Source organism: Cnephaeus nilssonii (assembly GCF_951640355.1).
Source record: "Cnephaeus nilssonii genome assembly, chromosome: 21".
NCBI lineage: Eukaryota > Metazoa > Chordata > Mammalia > Chiroptera > Vespertilionidae > Cnephaeus > Cnephaeus nilssonii.
Genome location: NC_137092.1, coordinates 36,321,512 through 36,342,837, shown reverse-complemented (window position 1 = coordinate 36,342,837; position 21,326 = coordinate 36,321,512). Strand labels below are relative to the sequence as shown.

Here is a 21,326-nt window from a genome sequence, read left to right as displayed (position 1 = left end):
TTCAGTGTCCCACTGGTTCCTCCTCTGGATAAAGCCACGTTCCGGGAGTCCACAGCCTATCGGATCCAGGGGTCCTCAAACTTTTTAAACGGGGCCAGTTCACTGTCCCTCAGACGGTTGGAGGGCCGGACTATCGTTTATAAAAAACTGAACAAATTCCTATGCACACTGCACATATCTTATTTTGAAGTAAAAAACCAAAACGGCAAAAACACCCGCATGTGGCCCGCGGGCCGGGCCGTAGTTGGAGGACGCCTGGCCTATCCCCTCCGAGCAGCATCCTCCCAGGGCCAACTGATTCTAGCAAGAGGGTCAAAGGCAGCAGCCACCAGCCCTGCCCAGATCTACCCCAAACCAGGAGCCGGAGCCAGGTAAGCCAGGTGCATCCAGTGCGCGGGACCCCTGGCTCACCTGAGGGGACCCCAGGGGGAGCTGGAACCCCCCGCCCCCCCAACCACAGGCATATTAACCACACCCTCAGTCAGAGCCTCCTCAGCTGCACTCAGACACAGAGTGGTCCAGAAATGGCCATTTTAATGCAGAAAAATCAAGATAATTTACAAATGAATCACTTTATGGGCCCAGGCTGAGGGCCCAGGGGCTGTGAGGGCAGGAAGGAGGTGGAGACTGTTGAGGGTCAATGATGTCAGCACCTTCGGACAGATCCGACCCAGGCTCCAGCATGCCAGAGAGCCCTGGGCCCGGCCTGCTCCTTGGCTCCCACTAGTCAGCCCCAAGGGGGTGGCCATGGAGAGACAGATGCCTGGAAGGCAGGGGGAGGAACAAGGCTGCGGGACCCTCCGGCCAGGCCACGGCATGAAGTAGAGCCAGGCTCTGGAGGCCCAGGACGGTGGCGCTCCCGGGCCTTCCTCCCAGCAGGCTGCAGAGGGACGGCGCAGAGCAGAGGGCACAGGACGAGCCCCTGGACTGAGGTCTGGGAAGGGCTATTTGATTGGATCTGGCTCGGAGAACGATTGCAGATGAGGCAGTTGCTAGGAAGGTCTCAAACCCTTCTACAACCCCCAACCCTCCCTCCCCCCCAGATAAGTACATCCACCTGTCAGAGTTGGCATGGTGCTGGTTTGGGCTCCACACCTCCCACCTGGGGCCTGTGGGAGATGGCTGCAGGCTCAGGGCACTGGAGGTAGATAGGACCCTCCCACCTTTTCCCTTCCCCAAGCCAGCGGGGGTCGAAGACGCCTCTAAGGCAGCCCAGACTCCAGCCTGGCCTGGGGCTCAGAACGCTGGCTTCCCAGGAGCTGTGGTCTGAGTTCTGGCTGCTGTAGGCACTCCCCGCTCCAGGTCTGGCCAGGTTAAAGGGACCCCCAGAGCTAGGTCCATCAGCCCCTCCAAACAAGAGAATGTGGTCACAGCAGCGCCCACGAGGGGCTGGCAGTCTCCTCCCTGGATACCCACCTGTCCCCTCTCCCACCTTGTCCAAGGGTACAGACCCCAGAACAGAGCCGAGTCCCGGAGAACCAGCCTGCCAGGCAGATGGGGAGGAGAGGGAGGGGGGCGCGGGTCACTTTGGCATCTCCAAGGCGGACACCTGAGGCTTCACTTTGAAGTACTGGTTGAATCGGATCACTGCGTACCTGAGAAAACAGGGAAGGGGGCTGGGGTGAGGAGGGGAGCGTGCTGGGGGCTCACACAGCTGCTCACCAGCACAGCCCACCCAGGTCTGCAGGTTGACCCCAACCCAGGCTGATTTTTTTTTCTTTTACTTCAACTATAATTTTACTTGCTTCTCAGCACAGACAAAACCTACCCTTCTCCAACAAGGTCATTTTTAAAAAATATATATATATTTTATTTATTTTTTACAGAGAGAAAGGGAGAGGGATAGAGAGCTAGAAACATCGATGAGAGAGAAACATTGACCAGCTGCCTCTTGCACACCTCCTACTGGGGATGTGCCCGCAACCAATGTACATGCCCCTGACCGGAATCGAACCTGGACCTTTCAGTCCGCAGGCTGACGCTCTATCCACTGAGCCAAACCGGTTTCAGCCAACAAGGTCATTTTTGATGTTCTACCGTTCAGCAATGTGACGTACATTCATACTGTTGAGCAACAGATCTCTAGGACTTCATTTTACAAAACTGACACTCCATACCCCTTAACCAGTGACTCCCCCTGTCCCCTCCCCAGCCCCTGGCACCACCACTCTTTCTGTTTCGGTGAAGTTGAGTTTCGTTATCTCATAGACGTGGAATCCTACAGCTTCTGTTTTTGTAACTGGCTTATTTCACTTAGCACAATGTCCTGGGTCCATTCATATTGTAGCAAAAGTGGTGCGAGCTTCCTTTTTAAGGTTGCGTATGTCCCACTGTATGAATTTACCACATTTCGTTTACCCATTCATCCAGCGGTGGGCATGGGTGGCTTCTACCTCTTGGCTATGGTGAAAAATGCTGCCACGAACATGGGCGTCAAGGTATCCCTTGGAGACCCTGATTTCACTCCTTCTACCCAGCAGTGAGCTTGCTGGGCCATCCAGTCACCCTAATGTGTGAGGAAGTTCAGTATTGTGTCCCACAGTCGTGGCATGGACAGCACGTTGCTCTGCGTCCTTGCCAACACCTTTATTTCCTGTTTATCTGCTAGTGGCCATCCTGATGGTGATGAGCTCATTGTGCCTTTGACTGCCTACCTCTAATGGCTGCGAACACCTTGAAACCAGGGCAGTGATGCCTTTTAGGCTGAGGGTGGATGGGGAGGAGCAGGTGAGGACACTGGACCAGAATGAAGAACAAAGTGATTCCTGGCCCTTAGGGACGTATGCACCCACGATGTAACCCCCCACCCCCGTGGAGTCTGTGTCCGAGTACAGTGTCAGTACAGCCTGCAGTGGGTCACTGGGGGCCACTGAAGGAGGAGTGGGGTCTGACACCCCCCACGGTAAGCACGAAACCACCGAGTGGCCTCAGCAAGTCACTTCCGCTCTGGACCGCTGACCCCGCTGCTATGGAATGACGGCTGGGCTCAAGACCTCTCAGACTGGTTTGCAACCATCCCATTCCCCACCAGGCCCTGTGGCTAGGGCCCTAGAGTTGCAGGAGGAGGCAGGGAAAGTGTCATCGCCCGCCAGGCAGGCAGGGCAGGCGCATGAACTCCAGGCTCCTCCGAGCTGCTCCGGCTCCTGACCTCCCCTGGAGCACTGACCCCCGGGCCCTGGCTGGCCGGTGGGGACACGTTAGCAGAGGAGTGGACTCTGGATGTTCCATTTGGGCTGTCCTTTGCCCCCACACCCTCAGCTTCCTTCCCCCCACCGCCCGCCCCGAGTCATCCCGTGCTCACCTGAGGAAATCGAAGTCGATGGTGGAGAACTGGTTCTGGATGAGGGCCCAGAGCGCCCAGAAAAAGTGAGAAGCCTGCAAACGGAGCAGAGGGTGGCACGGCGTCCTGCCAAGCCTGGCCCTGACCCCGTGTACGGGGGTGGGGGGGCACAGTCTCTCCGGCAAACACAGAACCAGGACGCTGGCAGGGACACGGTGGGGTCTCCCCAGCACAGGAGGTGAGGTCACCGGGTAGCATCTGGGGGCTCCACTCCCTCTAACAGAGTCGGTGCTCCCCCCACCCCCCTCGGGGGGTCGGCCCACACAGAGATTCCCCCTGGCTTCTGCCCCAGGGCAGCTCCCCTCAAGTCTTCAAGGCCAGCAGATCCAGGGCGAGATGAGCCTCTGAGCCAGAGCTCGGGCCACTGGCCAGTGGAAGGGTGTGTGTGTGTGGGGGGTAGTGCCCCTCAGCAGTGCCCTGGCCACATGGCCATCAAGGCCTGGTCTGCTAGACGGCCCCTTAAAGTGACCTTTCCCTACCTTCTATCAGGAGGTAGTCGGGTTGGAAAATGAGCGTAGATGTGGGAATAAGAAGCCAGAATCTGGGCACAACGCTTTCAGCTGTTTCCCCGGAGCCAGAGGCGCCCAGGGGCCCAGGGCACCCCAGGTTCAAGAAGCCAGAGAGCCGAGCGTCCGGCTGCCCCCCAACAAACAGTGGTGACACAAGTACTTTCCCTGCTGGGGTCCCCCACCCCGGCCCAAGTCCTGCTTGCTCTGGGGTTGACTATCCGGTACCTCCCTCCCCTTTCTGCCTTTTTTAGGACTTAAAGGGGACGTAGGCCAATTAGCAAGTATGAAAGATTACTAAAAACTTTAGTAAGAGAAAGACCTTGAGTGAAAGAGTCAGGAGGAAGAGCCTGAGGGAGAACCAGCTTTGTGCGGGTGAGGACAGAAAGGGCAGCTGAACTCCCAGGTAAGCAAAGATTTTACTTCGGCTCCTGGACCGATTGTGAAACTCGGAGCAGCTGACTTACTCTTGTTTACGCATGGCTGACATCAGTAAGACTAGTTAGCGAGCTCCTGGGCACACACCGGTGGAGACCTGGCATGAACCACGGACCCTGAGTAAGTGGCACACCGGATCGAGAACGGACAGCACAGTACCTGGAGCAGGAAGAGCCTGACGGGAAAGGCTGACCGAGTTCTGAGTCAGCGGAGGACCCTACCAAGGAGGATTCGAGCTAGCATTCTCTATCTCCTCCCAAGGCTATGATAAAGAAGGGGCGAGTTTAACTGTAGCAGGAAAGACTGAGGTTAGACACTAGAAAGAACTACTGGTCCAAGTGAGCGATCTGCTAAAATAGGAAGCTGAGGTCTTTCCTGGAAGTAGTTTCCTAGGAAAGGGAGAACCTAGACTTGAGGGGGTGGGGGAAACAGGGAACAGGGCACCTTCGTATTATGGGGGTGCCCAGGATGGCTCTTCCTAGGTCTCACCTCTAGGGTAGGGTTCCCGGGACCTCACACCTGGCCCTGGGCTCAGCTTCCTCCTCCACCACAGGCTGCGAGAGGCAGGAGCTGGGGGTGGGTCCCTCGTCCCACCTCCTGGCTCCGCCCTGCCCTGCTCCCTGCCCGCCGCAAAGCCACACACGCACTCACCAGGGCAAACTTGTTGACCTGCACGTAGAGCCGCTGCACCTCGCTGTCGGTCACGGCCATCCCCTTCTGTGCCTGCAGGTAGTAGCGCAGCCACTGTAGCTGGGTCTCCCTCGCCGGGTAGAGGCAGTAATCAACTTCACTCACACCTGGTGGGAGGCGGCACCACAGAAGTGGCTGGGAGATGGCCCACCCGGGGCCTCCGCCAGCCCAGGTGTTCCCTGCTTCGCTGGGCGGGGCCTAGGAGTGCCGCCAGCTGGTCAGCTGTCATGTGTAGAGGGTCGAGCCCCACCCCAGCTGGGGCGCTGAGAGGAGCAGACTGGCTGAGGGGCAAGGGATAGTCCTGGGAGTGATGGGGACCCCCTGAGCCCCCCTGTCTCCCCTTAGCACCTTGGTAACACGATGCCACATAGGAGGTATGGGGCACAGCACGGAGTCGGGGCCCGGTTGTCTTAGGTGCGATGCTGACCTCCAGTTAACCTCGGACAAGCCCTTTCCTCTCCTGGGCCCAAATCTCTCCATTGCAAACGAAGGGCTCTGTGCGACTCAGGCGCTGCTTCCTGAGGGCCGGCTACTTAAACATCCCCTGGAGAGTGTTCACAGCAGATTCCAAGGCGCCTGCCCCCACCCACTTCTCCAGACGACTGGGGAACAGCCAGGACTAGGCCTCCATCCCTTCTGGTCCGCCCTTCCTTGAGTCCTCAAGCTGCCAGCCCAGCACCTGGGCACATCCTGGGCACAGTGGCAGAGGCCTGGCCTTTAGACAGAACTAGGACTGGACCACCTTCCCCAGCCTCGTCCTCCCTCTCCTTTCCTTCCCAAGCTTCCCTTGGGTTTCTGGAGAAACACACTCAGTCGCCCAGGGCCCCAAGAGTACGGCTAGAAAGACTCTCCTTGTGCAGATGGAGAAAGTAAGGCCCAGAGAGAAGACATTTGCTCAAGGTCAGGCAGCCGGTTAGAGGTGGGTTCAGGATGGGAACACGGATTTCCAGCTCCCAGTAACAGACAGATCCCCTTGTTCCCACGAACCCTGGAGGGCCCTCTCCCCAGCTCCCAATCTCTTCCCTGGCCCTCCTCCCTCCCCCCTGCTCAGTCCTCCTCCTTCATTCTCAACTTAGGAGCAGGATGCAACCTGCCCCTTTGGAGAAATTCCAGCTGGACTTCGCTCTGTGTGGTGGGTGAGAAGGACTTAACGCGCTTAAGAATGATCCCTTCTGGAAAGGTCAGTGGGCCTGGCAGCTGAGCATGCATAGGCCCCGTGCCCTGCGGATGCCAGCCGCAGCTCGTGCCACCCCCCACAGTTCAGCTGCTCTGCCCAGCTGAGCCTCTGGTCCCTGGGAGTCTTACCCTCAGGTATAATTAGCACTCGACAGACCAACAGACCTGGTCAGCTGGGGTTCCAGAAGGGTCATGATTGGCCTAGATTGGGCTGCGGAGTGGCTGAAGCTAGGCCAGGTGAGGCTTATCCTAAGCCTCAGGGCTGCTGAGCACCTCACACTGCCATCCTGGGGTGTCCCTCCAACCCCAGTGTCAGGGGCTAGCTTTTCGTCCCACGGAATTGTTTTTAACGAGCCCTCAAGCTGGGAACAATCACCCTGCTTCCTTACACAGTGATTCTATGTACACGCTGCCTGCTCGTAGGAAGCACTTCCGCACCCATCATCCAGCCCTGCTCCAGTCTCCGGGCTGCAGAAGGCTTCCCGCCCTGCGTCAGCAGCCAGTGCTAGTATCTGCTTAGTATGTGCCGTACTTGTGTGTCTCATGTCGATACTATGAAGTAGGTCCTAGTATTTTATCCCCGTTCTACAGAGGCACAGAGAAGGCCAGGGTCAGGCAGCAAGCACCAGAGCCAGGATTTCAAGTCGTGGAGCCAAGCTGCAGAGCACATACTATTTGCAACGAGGTTCTTTTCAGAATGCCCCCAGGCAAGCAGCTGCTTCCAGCTTGTTCTGCTCCTCACCTGCCTGCTGGGCCCTCGTCTACAACCCTGCAGGTTTGCACTGGGCAGACAGGAGCTTGGGCAAGGGGGTGAGGAGAGGCTGAGGTTGTCCTGTGCTGAGCTGGCGAGGGCTGCATGTACCCAGAGGACGGGGTCTTTTTCCAAGTCACATGCCAAGCCTGGGATCCGCAGGGATCCTACGTGGGCATGTCTTCCTACTTTGTACCAAACTGCCAGACTGGCCAGCAGGTGCGCTCTGTGCAGGTGGGCCCTGCCTCCCCCAGGAGACTTGGAGCTCTCCAAGGCAGTCTGTGTCTCCCCATCCACCTCCCCGCCCCGAGCTGGGATATTTCGGGGGACAGGCGCTGTCTAGGCTCCACCTCCCAAGTACGGGACCCCTCTCATCTTCTCCCTGACCTGGCCATCCATCAAACAGAGGGAATGTTGGACACAGGCCACAGAGCAACGCCCTACTCACCTGCAAACTCATTGAAATGGTTGCCAATGTCAAAAGCTTGGTAGTTGTAGCCGGCATATTCGTAGTCAATGAACCGTACGTGACCTGTGAGGTAGAGAAGCACTGAGGTTGGCCCTGGAGACCTGGACAAGCCCGGTCACGCCGCCGCAGACGTGCGGAGCTCACCCGCTCCTGTGCGGGCCTCGCAGCAAGCTGGCCTCACCCAACCTCTTCAGCAGCATTCTTCAGCTGCTTCCTTCTGTCTGTCCCTCTGTCCACCTGCCCTCCCCCACTCCAGCTGCCCCTCTCACAGAGCTAGTCCCTGGGGCTCTCCCCAGGTAAAGACATCTGTCCTCAGCATGGTCGAGGGCCCGATGTATAAACCAAGGGGTTCCCGCCCTAGCCGGTTTGGCTCAGTGGCTAGACTAGAGCATTGGCCTGCAGACCGAGGGTCCCAGGTTCGATTCTGGTCAAGGGCACATGCCTGGTTTGCAGGCTTGGTCCCCAGTGGGGGGCATGCAGGAGGCAGCCGATCAATGATTCTCTCTCATCATTGCTGTTTCTACCTCTCTCTCCTTGTCCCTTTCTCTGAAATAAAAATATATATTAAAAAAATAATAAAGCAAAGGGTTCCCTGGGGGAAGCTCAGGTCAGGCCACAGGAAGGCTTGAGAAGGCGTGGGAAGCCCAAAGCATTGTGGGGGGGGGGGGTCGCTTGGGCGCCCTAACATTAAAGACCCCCACAAGCCCTGCCGGTGAGCCCTTCCCTGGCACAGACTTTTCTAAGTGGGAGTTTGTTTCCTTTTCCATTTCTCTCCGACAAACGAACTTACGATCTCAGTGGAAAGGTCTCCTTGTGCTTGTCCCGGGACCAGCCTCGGGAACAGAACCCTGCGGGCCGCCCCGCCGACCGCCCGCCGCCGAAGCCGTACCTTTGGTGCTGTCGTAGATGATGTTCTTGCAGAGCAGGTCGTTGTGACAAAACACCACAGGGGAGCCCAGCTGGGACAGGTGCTCCTTCAGCCAGGCCAGCTCCCGCTCCAGCACCTCCAGCTTGGGAACGTCTGCGGAAAGGCTGGGCGGGCGAGAGAGGTGACCGTGGAGGGGGGACCGGGAGGGGGTGGCTGAGAGCGGACAGGCAGGGGCTTGGCCTCCAAAGCCCTGGGCTCTGGCCTCCTCACGACCTCGAGCTGCAGAGGGAACCTGGACGAATGACCAATCTCTGGTCATCTGCAGAATGGCACTAGGGCTTCCTGTCCTGATGTCCCGTGGTTACTCTGATGGAAACACTGGCTGAAAAGCACTTTGCAAAGCACCATAATCCCCGACGGGACGGTGTCCCTGCTCCTTCGTGAAAGAGACAGGGAGGCAGGTGCTGAAGGAGGGAGGCCCAGGGAGGATGGGGAGGTGAGGGTGAGTGAGCAAACGCACTTATTTCCGAGTGAGAACAGGGGCAGCTGGGCAGGGATGCAGGGAAATGCAGGGAAGATTCCTGGGGAGGGGGGCGCTCTAAAACAACGCTCCCCGCAAAGTTCTTCAGATGAAGGCCGGGCAGGGGCTGGAGCGCTGGCACGCTCTCTCTCGAGGAGGCAGAGATGTGCTGGTCCGTGTCCCTCCCGCTCTGGCAGCCGGCGGCACCGGGGGTCACACAGTTTCACTTCGTATCCCACAGACAGCCATGCGGGCCACATAAGCGAGCAAAGAAGGTGCTTCTTGAGCTCCCTCCTGCGAGGCCAAGGGCACATGGGGACCGTCCAGCGGGAGAGCACCGGCTGTGTAGCTCCCCGATATCGTGCCTTCCACCCCGAACTCGGAGTGTGAGTTTCCTTGTCCCAGAGCCCTGCGGGATGGCGTGGGCCACCTGAGGGCAGGAACAAAGCACCTGGAGCCCCTCTGCCCCCCCCCGCCCCCCACAGCACACACAGGCACTGCTGCTGAGGAGTGAATGAACGGGTCCCGCAGAGGCCTGGGAAGCCGACGGGGAGCCACTGTGCACAGAAGCTCTGAACTGTGGTCCCAGGACGCACAGGTTCCGTGCACCCTAAAAAGCCAAGGAGTCAGCACAGCCCTCAGGCCCCCAGGACCACCGATGGGGGAAGGGGCGGGGCTGGCGTCTTGTTTCCACGCATCCCTCTCCGGTTTGCTCTCTCGTCCAGGGCAGAGAGAGGATGGGCAGGGGCGTGAGAAGGAGAGAGGTCCTGCTGATGCTCCCACGGGTGCCCACACCCCCAGCCCAGAAACCGGAATGTGCGGGAAGGGTTCTCAGCGACTACGGTGTCCCCATGTCCCCCCAGAAATGGGTGAGTGGCAGAGAGGATCCTAGGTCTCCAGACCAACCCCATGGGGAAACTGAGGCTCAAGGAAGGGCAGTCTTCCTCCCAGCCTCAGCTGTCTCCTGTACAGCTAGACCCTCCACGTCCTCACTAAGGAGCGCGGGCCTCAGCCCGTCCAAGGATGGGCGTCAGGCCAGGCCTCCTAACCACGAGGGCCCGGGGCCCCCCGAGGCTCTGCGCAGGCCCCTCGGAGTGCGGGGGGCTGTCAGGGGCTGTCAGGGAGGCACCCTCCCCACCCGCACTCCCTTCACTGGGGTTTATCTGTAGCCACAGGCTGCAGAGCATGCGTTTCCCTCTGGGCTCTCCCTAAGAAGCTACCTTTTTTTTTTTTTTTTTCAAGATTCTCCTTTTTCTTGGACTGAGACCATCCAAAGATAAAACTTAGGAGGCCTCCTTCGGCTTGCCGAGGTCTCAGCTTGAAAAACATGGCTTTGACATCCAAGATGCCGGCTGCCCAGGCCCTGACCTCTGTCTGACCCCCCACACTACCCACCCCAAGGCCACAGAGATGGTTACCGTGGGAACAATCCTGACCTCCCTCTTTCCCCCCGAGCACCTGGACCCTCGCCAGCGCAGCTTCCCTCAGGCCTGACACCACCATCCTCTCCAGGGCGGAGGGCCTGCGTCTCAAATCGGAGACTTTCACACGCCAGGCAGCGGCTTGTCCCGGGCCACCTCCCTGAACCTGTCCCTTACAGGGCCTGGGGTTCTTCCTGATGAAGGGACTGGTGCCTGGCCAGTGTCCACCCAGCTCTCGGGATCGGAGTGGGGAAGGGTGGACTTTCTAAGTGTTCAGCTTGCCTGATCTTTGCCCTCACACCACTCGGCCTATCTGAGTCTCCGCTTGTTGCCCCAAAGCCGTTATCAACCCCACATCCTCCTGGCCACCCTGGCCACTGCCATGCCGACCCAGACGCCTAGGCTACCACTATTTCCACAGCGTCTCTGCCTCAGCCCCCTCCACCCCCCGAGGCCGCGGGGGCAGTGCTCCTCCAAAGGGGTCCCTGGCTCCCCGCCTCAGCATCACCAGGGGAGCCTCTGAAATGCGGACGCCGAGGGTCCAACGTGAGGCCTCCCGTCACGGTCCAGGGTCAGAACCTGCACTGAGCAAGCACCCAAGGGAATCTCATGCTCAAGCTTGGGGAACCCTAGCGTTAGACACGAGGAGAGCAAGGACGATGGGCCAGGCACAGAAACGCAGCAGGGCAGAAAGCTCTGGAGGCCTAGCAAGGGGCAGAACTGGGAAAACAAGAACCTTGTGCTCAGGGTAATCTATCTTCCCCTAGCATACCGCTGGTCATGACCTTCTCCTCCCTGAAGATAACATCTAGGCCTCAGTTGTATTTCAGCTCCAGGCCCAGAAAAGCAGCAAAACCAGACAAGTACCACGTAGCTGCCTCAGGACCAGCTACACTGGCTAATGACCCTCTGCCCTGGCACCAGCCAATCAGTGGAGACCATGACCTAACAAAGCACACCCGGAAAGCTGATGAATATTCTATTGAGACACTCCCCCGAGACCTCCCCTAGGATCTCCACCTGCAAGAGAGAGAGATACTCTCAGGACGAGGGACCCAGTGTGCGCTCTGGCATTCCCTTCCAAGGAGCATGCCCTGGCATTCCCTCCCCCTCTTCCCTATAAGAGACCCCAACCAGGGGAGCAACGGGCAGCAGCAGCTCGTCCCAGGCTAACCCCCTGAACCTGTCTCCAAGGCAGGTTCCCTGAGCCAGAGCAGCCCAGCCTGGGCTCTCCTGCTGCTTCTTCTAGGCCCTTCCTTGTTTCACTGTCCCAAGTGTATTTTTGCCGTCATCTATGGACCCAATACCCTTTGGCTCAGTGCTGGGTAGCTCTCCCCTTTGGATATCCCCATCCCTATCCCCTTTTCCTTAAATAAATTCAATTTTTCTTTATTCACCGTCTGAGATGGCTATTTAGCCTGCCCTCGCATCAGCGACTTTCACCTTTCACCTAGTACTAACGGTTGCCCATTCCATTTTAACTCTCCTCCAGCTGGTCTCCCTACCCCGAATGCCTGCTTCCCTAACTCCCACCTCCACCCCGTCCTGGGCAGGTTACTGACCCGAGTCCCCAGCTCAAACACCTTCACAATTACTTTCCACCCCAGCCAAATGGAATCTTCGTTCCTTAACTTGACCTTGAAGGCCCCCCTCACACTCTAGCTCCAGCTCACACGACCCCTGCAGCTCTCTCTCTCTCCAGACTCCTCCCAACCCTTCCTGAAGATCTGCTCCGGCCAACTCGTCTACCCCGCATCCAGGAGCAAGCTATGCTCAGGCCACCTCCTCCAGCCAGAGCGCCTCCCTTCCCATCTCTGCCGAGAAGACCTTCCCTGGTTCTCCCACCCCTGGCACACACTGCACACCCTGCCTCCTTCTATGGCTCTGCACGGGCAGGTCCTCTTTACCCAGAGGGCTCCTAAGCTTCTGTAGGCAGAGCCAATGCCACCTTGGTATTGTTGTTTGTTTTAAATCCCAATCAATCCGTGCTTGTGAAATGAAGGATGGACTAAATCAGGGTCACTAGGAAAATTTTTAGACAGGGTTATTACAGAACTCAGGTGCTTCATCTTGTCTGAGTGGTTGCTCATCACAGCCTGCTCTGGGGTATCGTGGGCAGGGCAGGGCAGGCATCACCCCCCAAAGAGGCTCAAGAAAGTTAAGCCAGTTGATTTGCCCAAGGTCAAAAGTGTGACAAGAACAAAGGGAGTTGGTCGGCTCTTCTCCAGAGAAGACTCTCCTCCCAACAAGGTCACCCCTCCCCCAAAGGATACACAGTGACCGCGGACTCAAAGGAAGCTGCAGTAGCAAGGGTTATGCCCGAGCATCAGGCCTGGACTCTAGTCCTTGAGTTGCCACTGATAGCAACGACCCTGGGCAAGTCCTATCCCCACCCAGGGTCTCAGTTTCTTAGTCTGTCAAATGGACGTGGTAGGGCTGGGGGATCTCCGGTCCTGTCGGCTGAGATGCCAGGGATCCTACTCTCTGCGTGCTGTTCTAGTCCTAAGAGGCAAGGCGGTTCATGTCCCAGAGATAACGCTTCACACAGGAGGTGTGAGCATGGGCCATGCTGGACAAATAGTCCCAAAGCAGTGTCTGATAACCCTTAAGTGGGAGGATCCAGATAAAGCATCCTGTGGGCGAGAGTGGGACAGATACACGATTGGGAGAGATTCCATTAATGTCTTATCATCTTCAAGGAGGGGAGGAGGCACCCTGCGCTCAGACCTGGGTACCCCATCTCATGAACATCTGGAAAAAAGGGTGTTCAAGGCTTTTTTGGGAAGGGGCAGGGTGACACCACTCTTTCTTCCTTGCCCCCGTTGTCGACTCAACACTCAAGGGTAAGTGGGTGAGTCAGGTATTTGGAGGCTAGAAGGACTCTCAGATGGCTGACCTGGGAGTCCTGTCTTATCTGGGGAAAGGTGATGTGATGATGATGAAAAGAGCAGAGAGGAAACAGCAAGCTGTCAGTCGGAATAAGGTGAAAAGCGAGGTTGCCAGGCAGGGGTGGGGGTGGGGCACGAGGGGATGAGAGGCATCCAGACAAGCAGCAGGAGTCTTGATGTCCCAAGACCTTCTCAGCCGATGAGCTGACTTCTGACTGGCTGGAGGAGCTGACTTCTGACTGGCTGTAACAGCCTCACCGCTCTCCCAGAGGGCTGGCTTCCCTCCTCGGCTAGAAGGCAGCTCAAGTAGCCCTGACACTGGGCAGAGCTGAGCTCTGAGCCTCAGTGCCCTTTATGTAAAATGGGGGACACTGTCTCTGACCCTAGGCCCTGCCACAACCAGCAGACTCCAGAAGAAATAAGCAGCCCTGGCCGGTGTTGCTCAGTGCTTACGGGACCATCTCGTGCATCGAAGGGTCTCAGGTTCGATCCTGGGTCAGGCTGCGCGCAGGAGGCAGCCTATAGATGTTTCTCTCTCCCCCACCCCCTCCTCTCTCTTTAGAATCAGTGAAAGAAACAACATATCCTCGGGTGAGGATCAAAAAAAAAAAGAAGAAAGAAGCACAAGCATGGGTCTAAAACTGTGGATTCAAGGTCCTCAGATTTCTCAATTGGCCCAACTCTCCTTGGCAACAGAGGCTCAGCAATCGGGACTGAAATCACTACCCCCCCTGCAGGGTGCGGTGGAGCAGAAGAATGGGGAGCAGGATCACATTAAGGTGGAGGAGACAGTGGCAGCCTTGAACCCTCCCAGATCTTTGTACCTGGGGCTGATCTCGTTCTTCACGAGGGTGAAATAAGTGTGCATCTTGTGCCAAAGGGTGGGCTTGGGCAGGCTGCCGTTGGTGTGGATGGTGTGAATCTTTGCCATTTCCAAGGCGATTAGCCTACAGCAAAAAAAAACAACACAGGAAGGATAGAGCATCAGCCCCTCCTGACCGGAAAGAGGCCCTACGCTGTCCAGGAGGGGGCTGGCCAGAGGGCAGAGTCTGGGGCTATTACATATCTTTCCAGAGCTCTCTCTACACCTCAGCAGAGGCATGAAAATGAGATTGGCCTTTGGCCTAGCAGGTCCTTTTCCAGAACTAGAGCTGGCCTAGCAGAAGGGCAAAGTAGCGGGCTGTTGGCTACTGGTCAGTGACCCTGCCCCACCCCAAGGTCATGTACCCACAGCAACCCCTGAGGACAGAGGGGTCACTGGGGATGGGGGCAGTGTCCCTCCTCCCCCCCCTTGGACTCTGACCCTCAGGGGGAAGTGAACGCAGGGCACCGAGGGATCAGGGGTGGTCATGCCAGGCAGGGAGAAAGGCCCGCCTCTTATCAGCCTGGCCAAGGTGGGGAGGGAAGCAGGCGGGCCCAGGGCAGCCCCTTCCTCTGTGGCAGGGAGTTGATGCTGGCGGCTGGGTGCCAAGGACGCAAAACAAACCAGTGTTCTATTTTCAAGTTCTCCTGTGGACATTATCCAAGGTCCCAGGAGAGAAGGAGGGGCGGTGGGGAGAGGAGAAAGCAGCTCAGGGGGAAGGCTGCTGCCAGAGGGCGGAGGTGGGTGGAGGGCTGACCGTCAGAGAGGGAGGGCCTTGATAAGGACCCAGCATCTGCGGCCTGGGTCCCAGCTGGGCTCCCCCAGGCCTGGGCCAGCTCCCCCTCTGGAGCCCCACCCCCACCGGCTGCCCAGCCTCCAACATTCAAGCTTCCTTCACCTCTGCCTGTTGCTCCAATGATCATCATCTAGGAGAGACAACAAAGGCCCTGGCTGTTTGAAACCTTGTTGCCGAGCTGTCCAGGGACACCCCCTCCCCTTGCCAGGTCCTGGGAAGGGGCAGGCCATTTCCCAACAGGATGACAGGCCACTCTGGGGGCTCCTCTGGAAGCCCCCAAGGCTCCCACCTCCGAAAGGGTGGAGGGGGCGGGGGTGTGGCAGCAGCTGAGTGGTGAGAGACGAAGGCTGGACTTGAGGCCCCAGAAGAGGAGGGAGCCCAGGGCATGGCCTGGGCGAGGCGAGAAGCAGACCTGAGACCCAGGCCTCCCCTCCCCAAAGGAGGATTCCGAACAGAATGCAAGCAGAGTGTTTCCTTGAATACCAATAGGGATGCTGTCTGGAATAGCAATGAACGTTAACCTCAACACGCAGCATCTTGATGCCGCAAAGCCTCAACAGGCCCAGGTTGGGAGGTGGGATTCGGGGCCACGCGGTGAAGCGGCTCCCAGAGCTCTCCCCCTCCCCACCCCCGCCTTTATCCCAGGAAGATAACGGTCTATCCTGGGAAAAGGATCGAGGAAGGGCTACCTCCTACATTTCGCCCAATTTCTGGCTTTCCCCCCGGATGTAAAGTTCTTATTATTGAACCCAAATCCATCTTCATCTTCCTGACAACGGTAATTATTTTCATGAGAGGATGAGTGACAGTATCAGATGCACAGGGGTGGTGAGACTGGGAGTGGCGAGGACCTGCCAATATTGGAGCTTATTTGCACAAGAGCTGGGAGGAGTTGGTGGGGAAGCAGGACAGGGGTCCTCACCCTCTGCCCTGCTCAGACCTCCCTCTCCAGCCTGGGTGCATGGGCCGCTGCTCAGCAGGGAGCCTGAGATGCCCCTTAAGTGGGCTGGCACATCCCCCAAACCCAGACACAAACACACGACAAATTACAACGCAAGGGGATCTGCTGGGGCCTCAGCAGGCCCAGAAGCAGTGGTCAGGAGCACTGGGGTGGAGGGTGAGGCTCTTAGACTCCCTCCTTCTAAGTCCCTAGAAGGCCTGACGGGGGTTCCCTGCAAACAGGACCAGGGACACTCACTTGGGGTTAATTGCAGCAGGCGAGGGAGCAAAGAAGCTGTTTGGTCTACTCCCCAGGGGGGCTTTGCTATTGCCCCCCGGAATCTGGAAGGTTCCTTCCCTGTGGGTGGGACAGGACAGAGCCCAAGGGTCTTGGGCAGACCCCTGTGCCACTGTCCCCAGTGTCACCTGGGAGCTCACTCTGGTCTGAGTGCCCTGCACATGGCCGTAGCATTGGAGGGAGGACGGTGGATCCTGCCCAACCTCCCTGCCCAGCACAGAGAAGAGTGCACCAGGCCCCGCAGCCGCAGGGCTTGAAGGTCCTATAGATCTAGGCATTTCACAGGACTGGCTGCCTGGGGACCACGGGTTCTGTGAGCCTGTGGAAGCTCAGCAGCTCCCCGAACCTGGATTCCCACCTTGTCAGGACATCTGAAAGGGGCTCACACTGGGGGAGGGATGGCATCTCTCTGGGCTACTAACCCCTGCTCCCCCCAGTACGGCCATTCTCCTAGCACACCTGAGCTCATGGCAGGAGGGGAGGGGCTAAACTCCCTGACAGGCTGGGGATTTGGCTCAGATCTCATTTCCAAGGCTGAGATGGGTCCATGGACCAGGAACCTCTTCCCTGCCACATTTAGGGAACCAGGCGCTTGGTTTGGTCCCATGTTCACCCAAGGTCTCAAGCGCCTCCCTTGAGAACTCCTGGCAGACCCCACTGCAAACCTACACAAAGCTATCGTCCCTCTTTGCACAGCAATGCACAAAAACACACCCATTCTTCATGCAATTTCAGGGAGTTCACAGATCTTATGACTCATTCATGGACTCCACTCTACACCATGGAAGCTGGCCAAGGATTCCAAAGCCCGAGGCCTGAGAAAGCGTGGGGATGGACAGGACCCTGGGCACCCTCCTCACCTGAAGAGTCGGGGCTCCCGGATGTGCTCAGGCCCCAGGGCCACGCCCCGCATGTACTCATAGCACAGCCCGTTCTGGAAGGTGCAGTAGAGTTTGGGGGCACAGCCGTGGGCTCGCAGCAGCTGGAAGTTCCTGACCTCGTTCTCCCGGTCCACCAGCAACTCCGTCCGCTCCCCGTACACCCGGACCAACACACAGTCCCGCATGTCCTCCTCCACATAGCAGGCCACCAGCTTGTTGGTGATGCCGTCCGTGAAGCGCTAGCATGGGGAGAGGGCAGCACGGGGCGCATGGGGCAGGATATCTCCTCTTGCCCCATGGCTGCCCAACTCCAGCCCAACCACACACAACCCCGTCCTTCACACTCATTTAACGCAGAGCTCAACACTCCCCAACGCCTGGGATGGATTAGAGTAGTGGTTCTCAACCTTCCTAATGCCACAACCCTTTAATACAGTTCCTCATGCTGTGGTGACCCCCAACCATAAAATTATTTTCGTTGCTACTTCATAACTGTAATTTTGCTACTGTTAATGAATCGTCATGTAAATATCTGTGTTTTCCGATGGTCTTAGGCTCTACAGCAGCGGTTCTCAACCTGTGGGTCGCGACATCGGAAAACACAGATATTTACATTACGATTCATAACAGTAGCAAAATTACAGTTATGAAGTAGCAACGAAAATAACTTTATGGTTGGGGGCCACCACGACATGAGGAACTGTATTGAAGGGCCGCGGCATTAGGAAGGTTGAGAACCACTGGATTAGAGAGTTCAAAAAAAGTGGCAGCTCTGGCTCAGCCCAGGCACCCTGCGTCTACCCCCAGGGATGGGATTTGTGTGGGGAGTCTGCACACCACTGGAGGGTTAGAAGCCCCCCTCCTCTCCTTCCTCCTCCACCCTGGCCCTGAGGGAAGCCCCCATGGACCAGAATGTGGCAGAGGAGAGACTGGGAACTCACTGTGGTCTGAGTGCCCAGGACGAGTACATCCCCACCTGACCAGCTCTCACTGCCTGTGGGCAGAGGGCTCTTTGCTGTCCCTCCTGCCCATCCAGGGTCTTGAGGTTGGCACCCACCCCACGGCTTTGGTGGTCAGAGATCCTTAGGGTCTCTGCGTTCCATACCAGAAGAGACCGTCGACCCTGAGCTGGGAGACCAGGTTCCCCAAGGGGGTGACAAGGAGGAATGAACCATGGAATTGACAGGGCACAGTGTCAGTGCTGGAAGGGGCCTTGTAGAGGACCTCTGAACCAATTCCAGGTGGGGAAACTGAGGCCCTAAGAGGGAGGGACTGGCAGATAGCAAGCTAGGCCAGTAGTGGAAGTAACTCGGGCCTGCTTGATGCTTTGGCACTCATACTCCAAGGGAGATCTTTTATTTTGAAAATGCTACCTACCCACCCTTCTCCTACGAGGGGTCTGTGAGCTTCCACACTTGGTCCAGATCCTCCCAGAGGAGGAGCCATTCCAGCACAAGCTGCAGGTGCCTCCCGCCCCCCCAGGGCCATCCCCCCACAAGCGGCTCCCAGAAGGGGCAGGAGGGTGGGCAGGCGACACATTTTTTTTCAGAGGACACAGGTCAGCTGGGGTGTCAGCCAGAGACTCCCTGCGCATGTGTCCATTTGGGTGTGGGAGGCGCTCTGTGTGTGTGTGTGTGTGTGTGTGTGTGTGTGTGTGTGTGTCTCGGAGTGGGGTGGGTGGCTGAGCCAGAGCCAGGGGAGATGGGGAGGACTCCCACACGGCTGCTCAGAGCCTGGAGGCTTTGCTACCACCACATGGTGCAGAGGGGCAGTAACGTGTGTGAGTGTGGGGGTTCCTGAAAAGTTCCTGCCCGCAGGCTTCAGAGCCCGCTGGGGACGCGCCCCGGGCAGCGGTGGGCAGCCAGGGGCAGCATTGCGCCGCGACAGGGGGTGGGGCCCGCGCGCTGCACGCTGACAGTGGACAGGTGGACCTCCGGGGTGCACGCCCGCGGGCCCGAGTGGAGGGGGGTGTGGAGGGCGCGAGAGGCGGACGGATAAGGAAACACACATGCAATCCCCCCCGCCTCAACCCTCCCGCTCAGCGCCGCGCGCCCTGGGCCCTACGCCCCTAGGGATGCCCGGATCGACGCCCGCACTCCCGCTCGGGTACCTTGGTCCGAACTTGCTCGGGCTTCCAATGCGGCCGCAGCTCCTGGATGAGGCGCAGGGCGCCGGGCAGGATGTCGTCCGGGTGCACAGAGATCCCGAAGCAGGGAACGGCAGCCCGCGGGGGGCCCGGAGGCTCCCGGCAGCGCGCGCCGGCCGCCGCTCTCTCCTCCATGCCCCATGGGCACTGCGGGCCGGGCGCCGGCCTCCGCAGGTAAAAGGGCGAGCGCGGCACGGGAGCCGAAGGGGGCGCAGCCATTCCCGGGGCCGCCCCCTCGGAGCCGCCGCGCGCACGCTGGCCCGGCGGAGGGGGGCCGGCTGGGGGGCGGCGTAGGCGGGGAGGGGCCGGGGTCAGGCCATGCCTCGGGAGCCCCTTCCCGCCGCGTACGCCTCCTCGCAGCCCGCCGCCCCAAGCCGACCCGGGGACGCCGGGGCCGGCCGCGACTGTGACATCACGGGCGCGGGCCGCGGGGCGGGGGCCGCGGGAACGCCCCCTCCGCCCCCTCCTCCCCCGCGCGGCCCAGGACCGGGAAGCGCTACCAGCCGCTCTCGGCCGCCACGGCCGCCGCTACCTGGAGCGCGGGGCGGGTGGACGCCCCCGGGGAGGCCCCGGCGTGGGGGCGGGGCCGGGACATTGACGCAAGGATGGGGGCGGGGCGGTGGCCGTGGCCTTGACTGGAGGGCGGGGCGCTTGGAGGGCCTGCGGCTCGGGGCCCAGCTCCCCCGCACCCTGGGGCACCCCCACCTCCACCCAGGGCTTGCTCCCTTGCTTTCAAGGCAGTGAGGTGGCTTCCTACCTCGGCTGGAGCCGCCTCTCTCTCTGGGGCAGGACCGGGGGATGGGGGGCTCTTCCTGCGCCCCCACTCCATTCTGTGGGGGGGAGTCCGGCCGAGACCCAGAAGACTGGGTGGCCCACCTCTGCCCAGCTCTCTGCCTCCAGTCCCTGGACTCCTGGGAAAAGGCCCTGCAGCCCCTGCCGCATTTCAATGGCGGTTCCTTGCAGGGAAGCCCCCGGGCAAATATCTCCCTGCACACACACACACACACACACACACACACACACACACACGGAGAAGGGGCATTGGGGGTGCATGTTGGGGGTCGGGGTGCCAATGGGTATCTCACTAGTTACCAGCCTGGAGGGAGAGCTCTTACTGTCCCACCCAGAGAACTCCTCAAGAGAAGGGGCCCTTTTCTGTTTCCCCAAGTTGTCTCTCTGTCCTGTTCGGGAACCTGTCACCCACAAGGCCCCACCACTGCTGCCGTGCAGAACCCAGCTCTGCCCGGAGGACCTTCTGTGACGATGGGAATGTTCTATATAGTCTTGTCCAGTGCAGCGGCCACTAGCCCCACGTGACTATCCTGCACTTGAAATATGACTAGTGTGGCAGTGAAGTTTAATGTAAATAGCCACATGTGGTTATCATACTGGACAGGGTAGGAGATGATGGGGGGCTGCATACTTAAGGTCAGGGTGCCCCAGCAGGTGGAGCTGGAGAGGGCGCTGCTGCTGACCCGGCCTTTTTTTAAATTGATATTTTAGAGAGGAGAGAGAATCGAACCATGACCTCCTGGCTCGAAGGTAAATGCTCAACCACTGAGCCATGCAGGCTGGGCCTGACCCGGCCTTTTTTGCAGTAAGGAAATAAAGCAAGGCAGGCAAACTCAGAGAAGCATGCTCCTGGTTCTGCAGGACACTGCCCCGGCAGGGATGCTGCCCTGGAGGAGACTGGGGTCCCCCACGATCCTGAGAGGGTGCGTTCTAGAGGCGTGAGGTTTGCCGGGACCTGGTCAGGTGACTCAGTCAGTGCCTCCCCCTTTCTGGTCAAAAGAGGGGTGAGCAGCTACCAGGAAGAGGGACAGCATCTGTGGCTTTAGGTGGATACATACCGGCCCTCATTACCTGAGCTGGACATCCCTGCAGACCGCCCAGGGGTAGGAGTAGGAGGAGACTCGGCCTGTCCCAAGTTCAGGAGGTGGAGAGAGCGTGTATGTCTGTGCTCAGGGTGTGTGTGTGTGTGGGGGGGAGGTGGCGGGGGTCTCCCTGTCAAGTTCGCCTGCATGTGGGAAGATGGAAAGCCCCTAAGACCCAAGTCTCATGGGCTGGGTTCCGGTCTTGATTTTTCACACTTCACTGAGTGATCTCAGCCAAATGCCTTCCATTCTCTGAGCCTCAGTTTCCCCACACGTAAAAAGGGCGTATCGCTCAGATCTCTGGTGTTCCACCTTTTCAGGCGATGGTGCCTTGGACTGCACTGTAAATGGCTCCATTGGGACGGGGGCGGGATGGGGTCGCTGGGGTCCTCGGTGCTGGAGAGGCAGGCCTGGCTAGCTCCTCAGGGCAGAGCCTGAGCTGGGGGCTGGCTTCCGGGGCTGG

At 58.9% G+C, this 21,326-nt stretch overlaps 1 protein-coding gene across 1 annotated transcript; it reads right to left on the bottom strand.

Moving 5' to 3' along the window:
• Positions 1-514: 514 nt before the first annotated feature.
• On the bottom strand, positions 515-19,541 carry ETNK2 (ethanolamine kinase 2). The gene is made up of 8 exons (XM_079761958.1): positions 18,954-19,541; positions 16,823-17,082; positions 13,892-14,014; positions 8,260-8,402; positions 7,350-7,433; positions 4,936-5,081; positions 3,302-3,375; positions 515-1,595 (listed from the first exon to the last, which is right to left on the bottom strand). Exons 1-8 carry the CDS (start codon positions 19,206-19,208, stop codon positions 1,523-1,525), a joined length of 1,158 nt encoding a protein of 385 aa, XP_079618084.1. The 5' UTR covers positions 19,209-19,541; the 3' UTR covers positions 515-1,522.
• Positions 19,542-21,326: the final 1,785 nt, after the last annotated feature.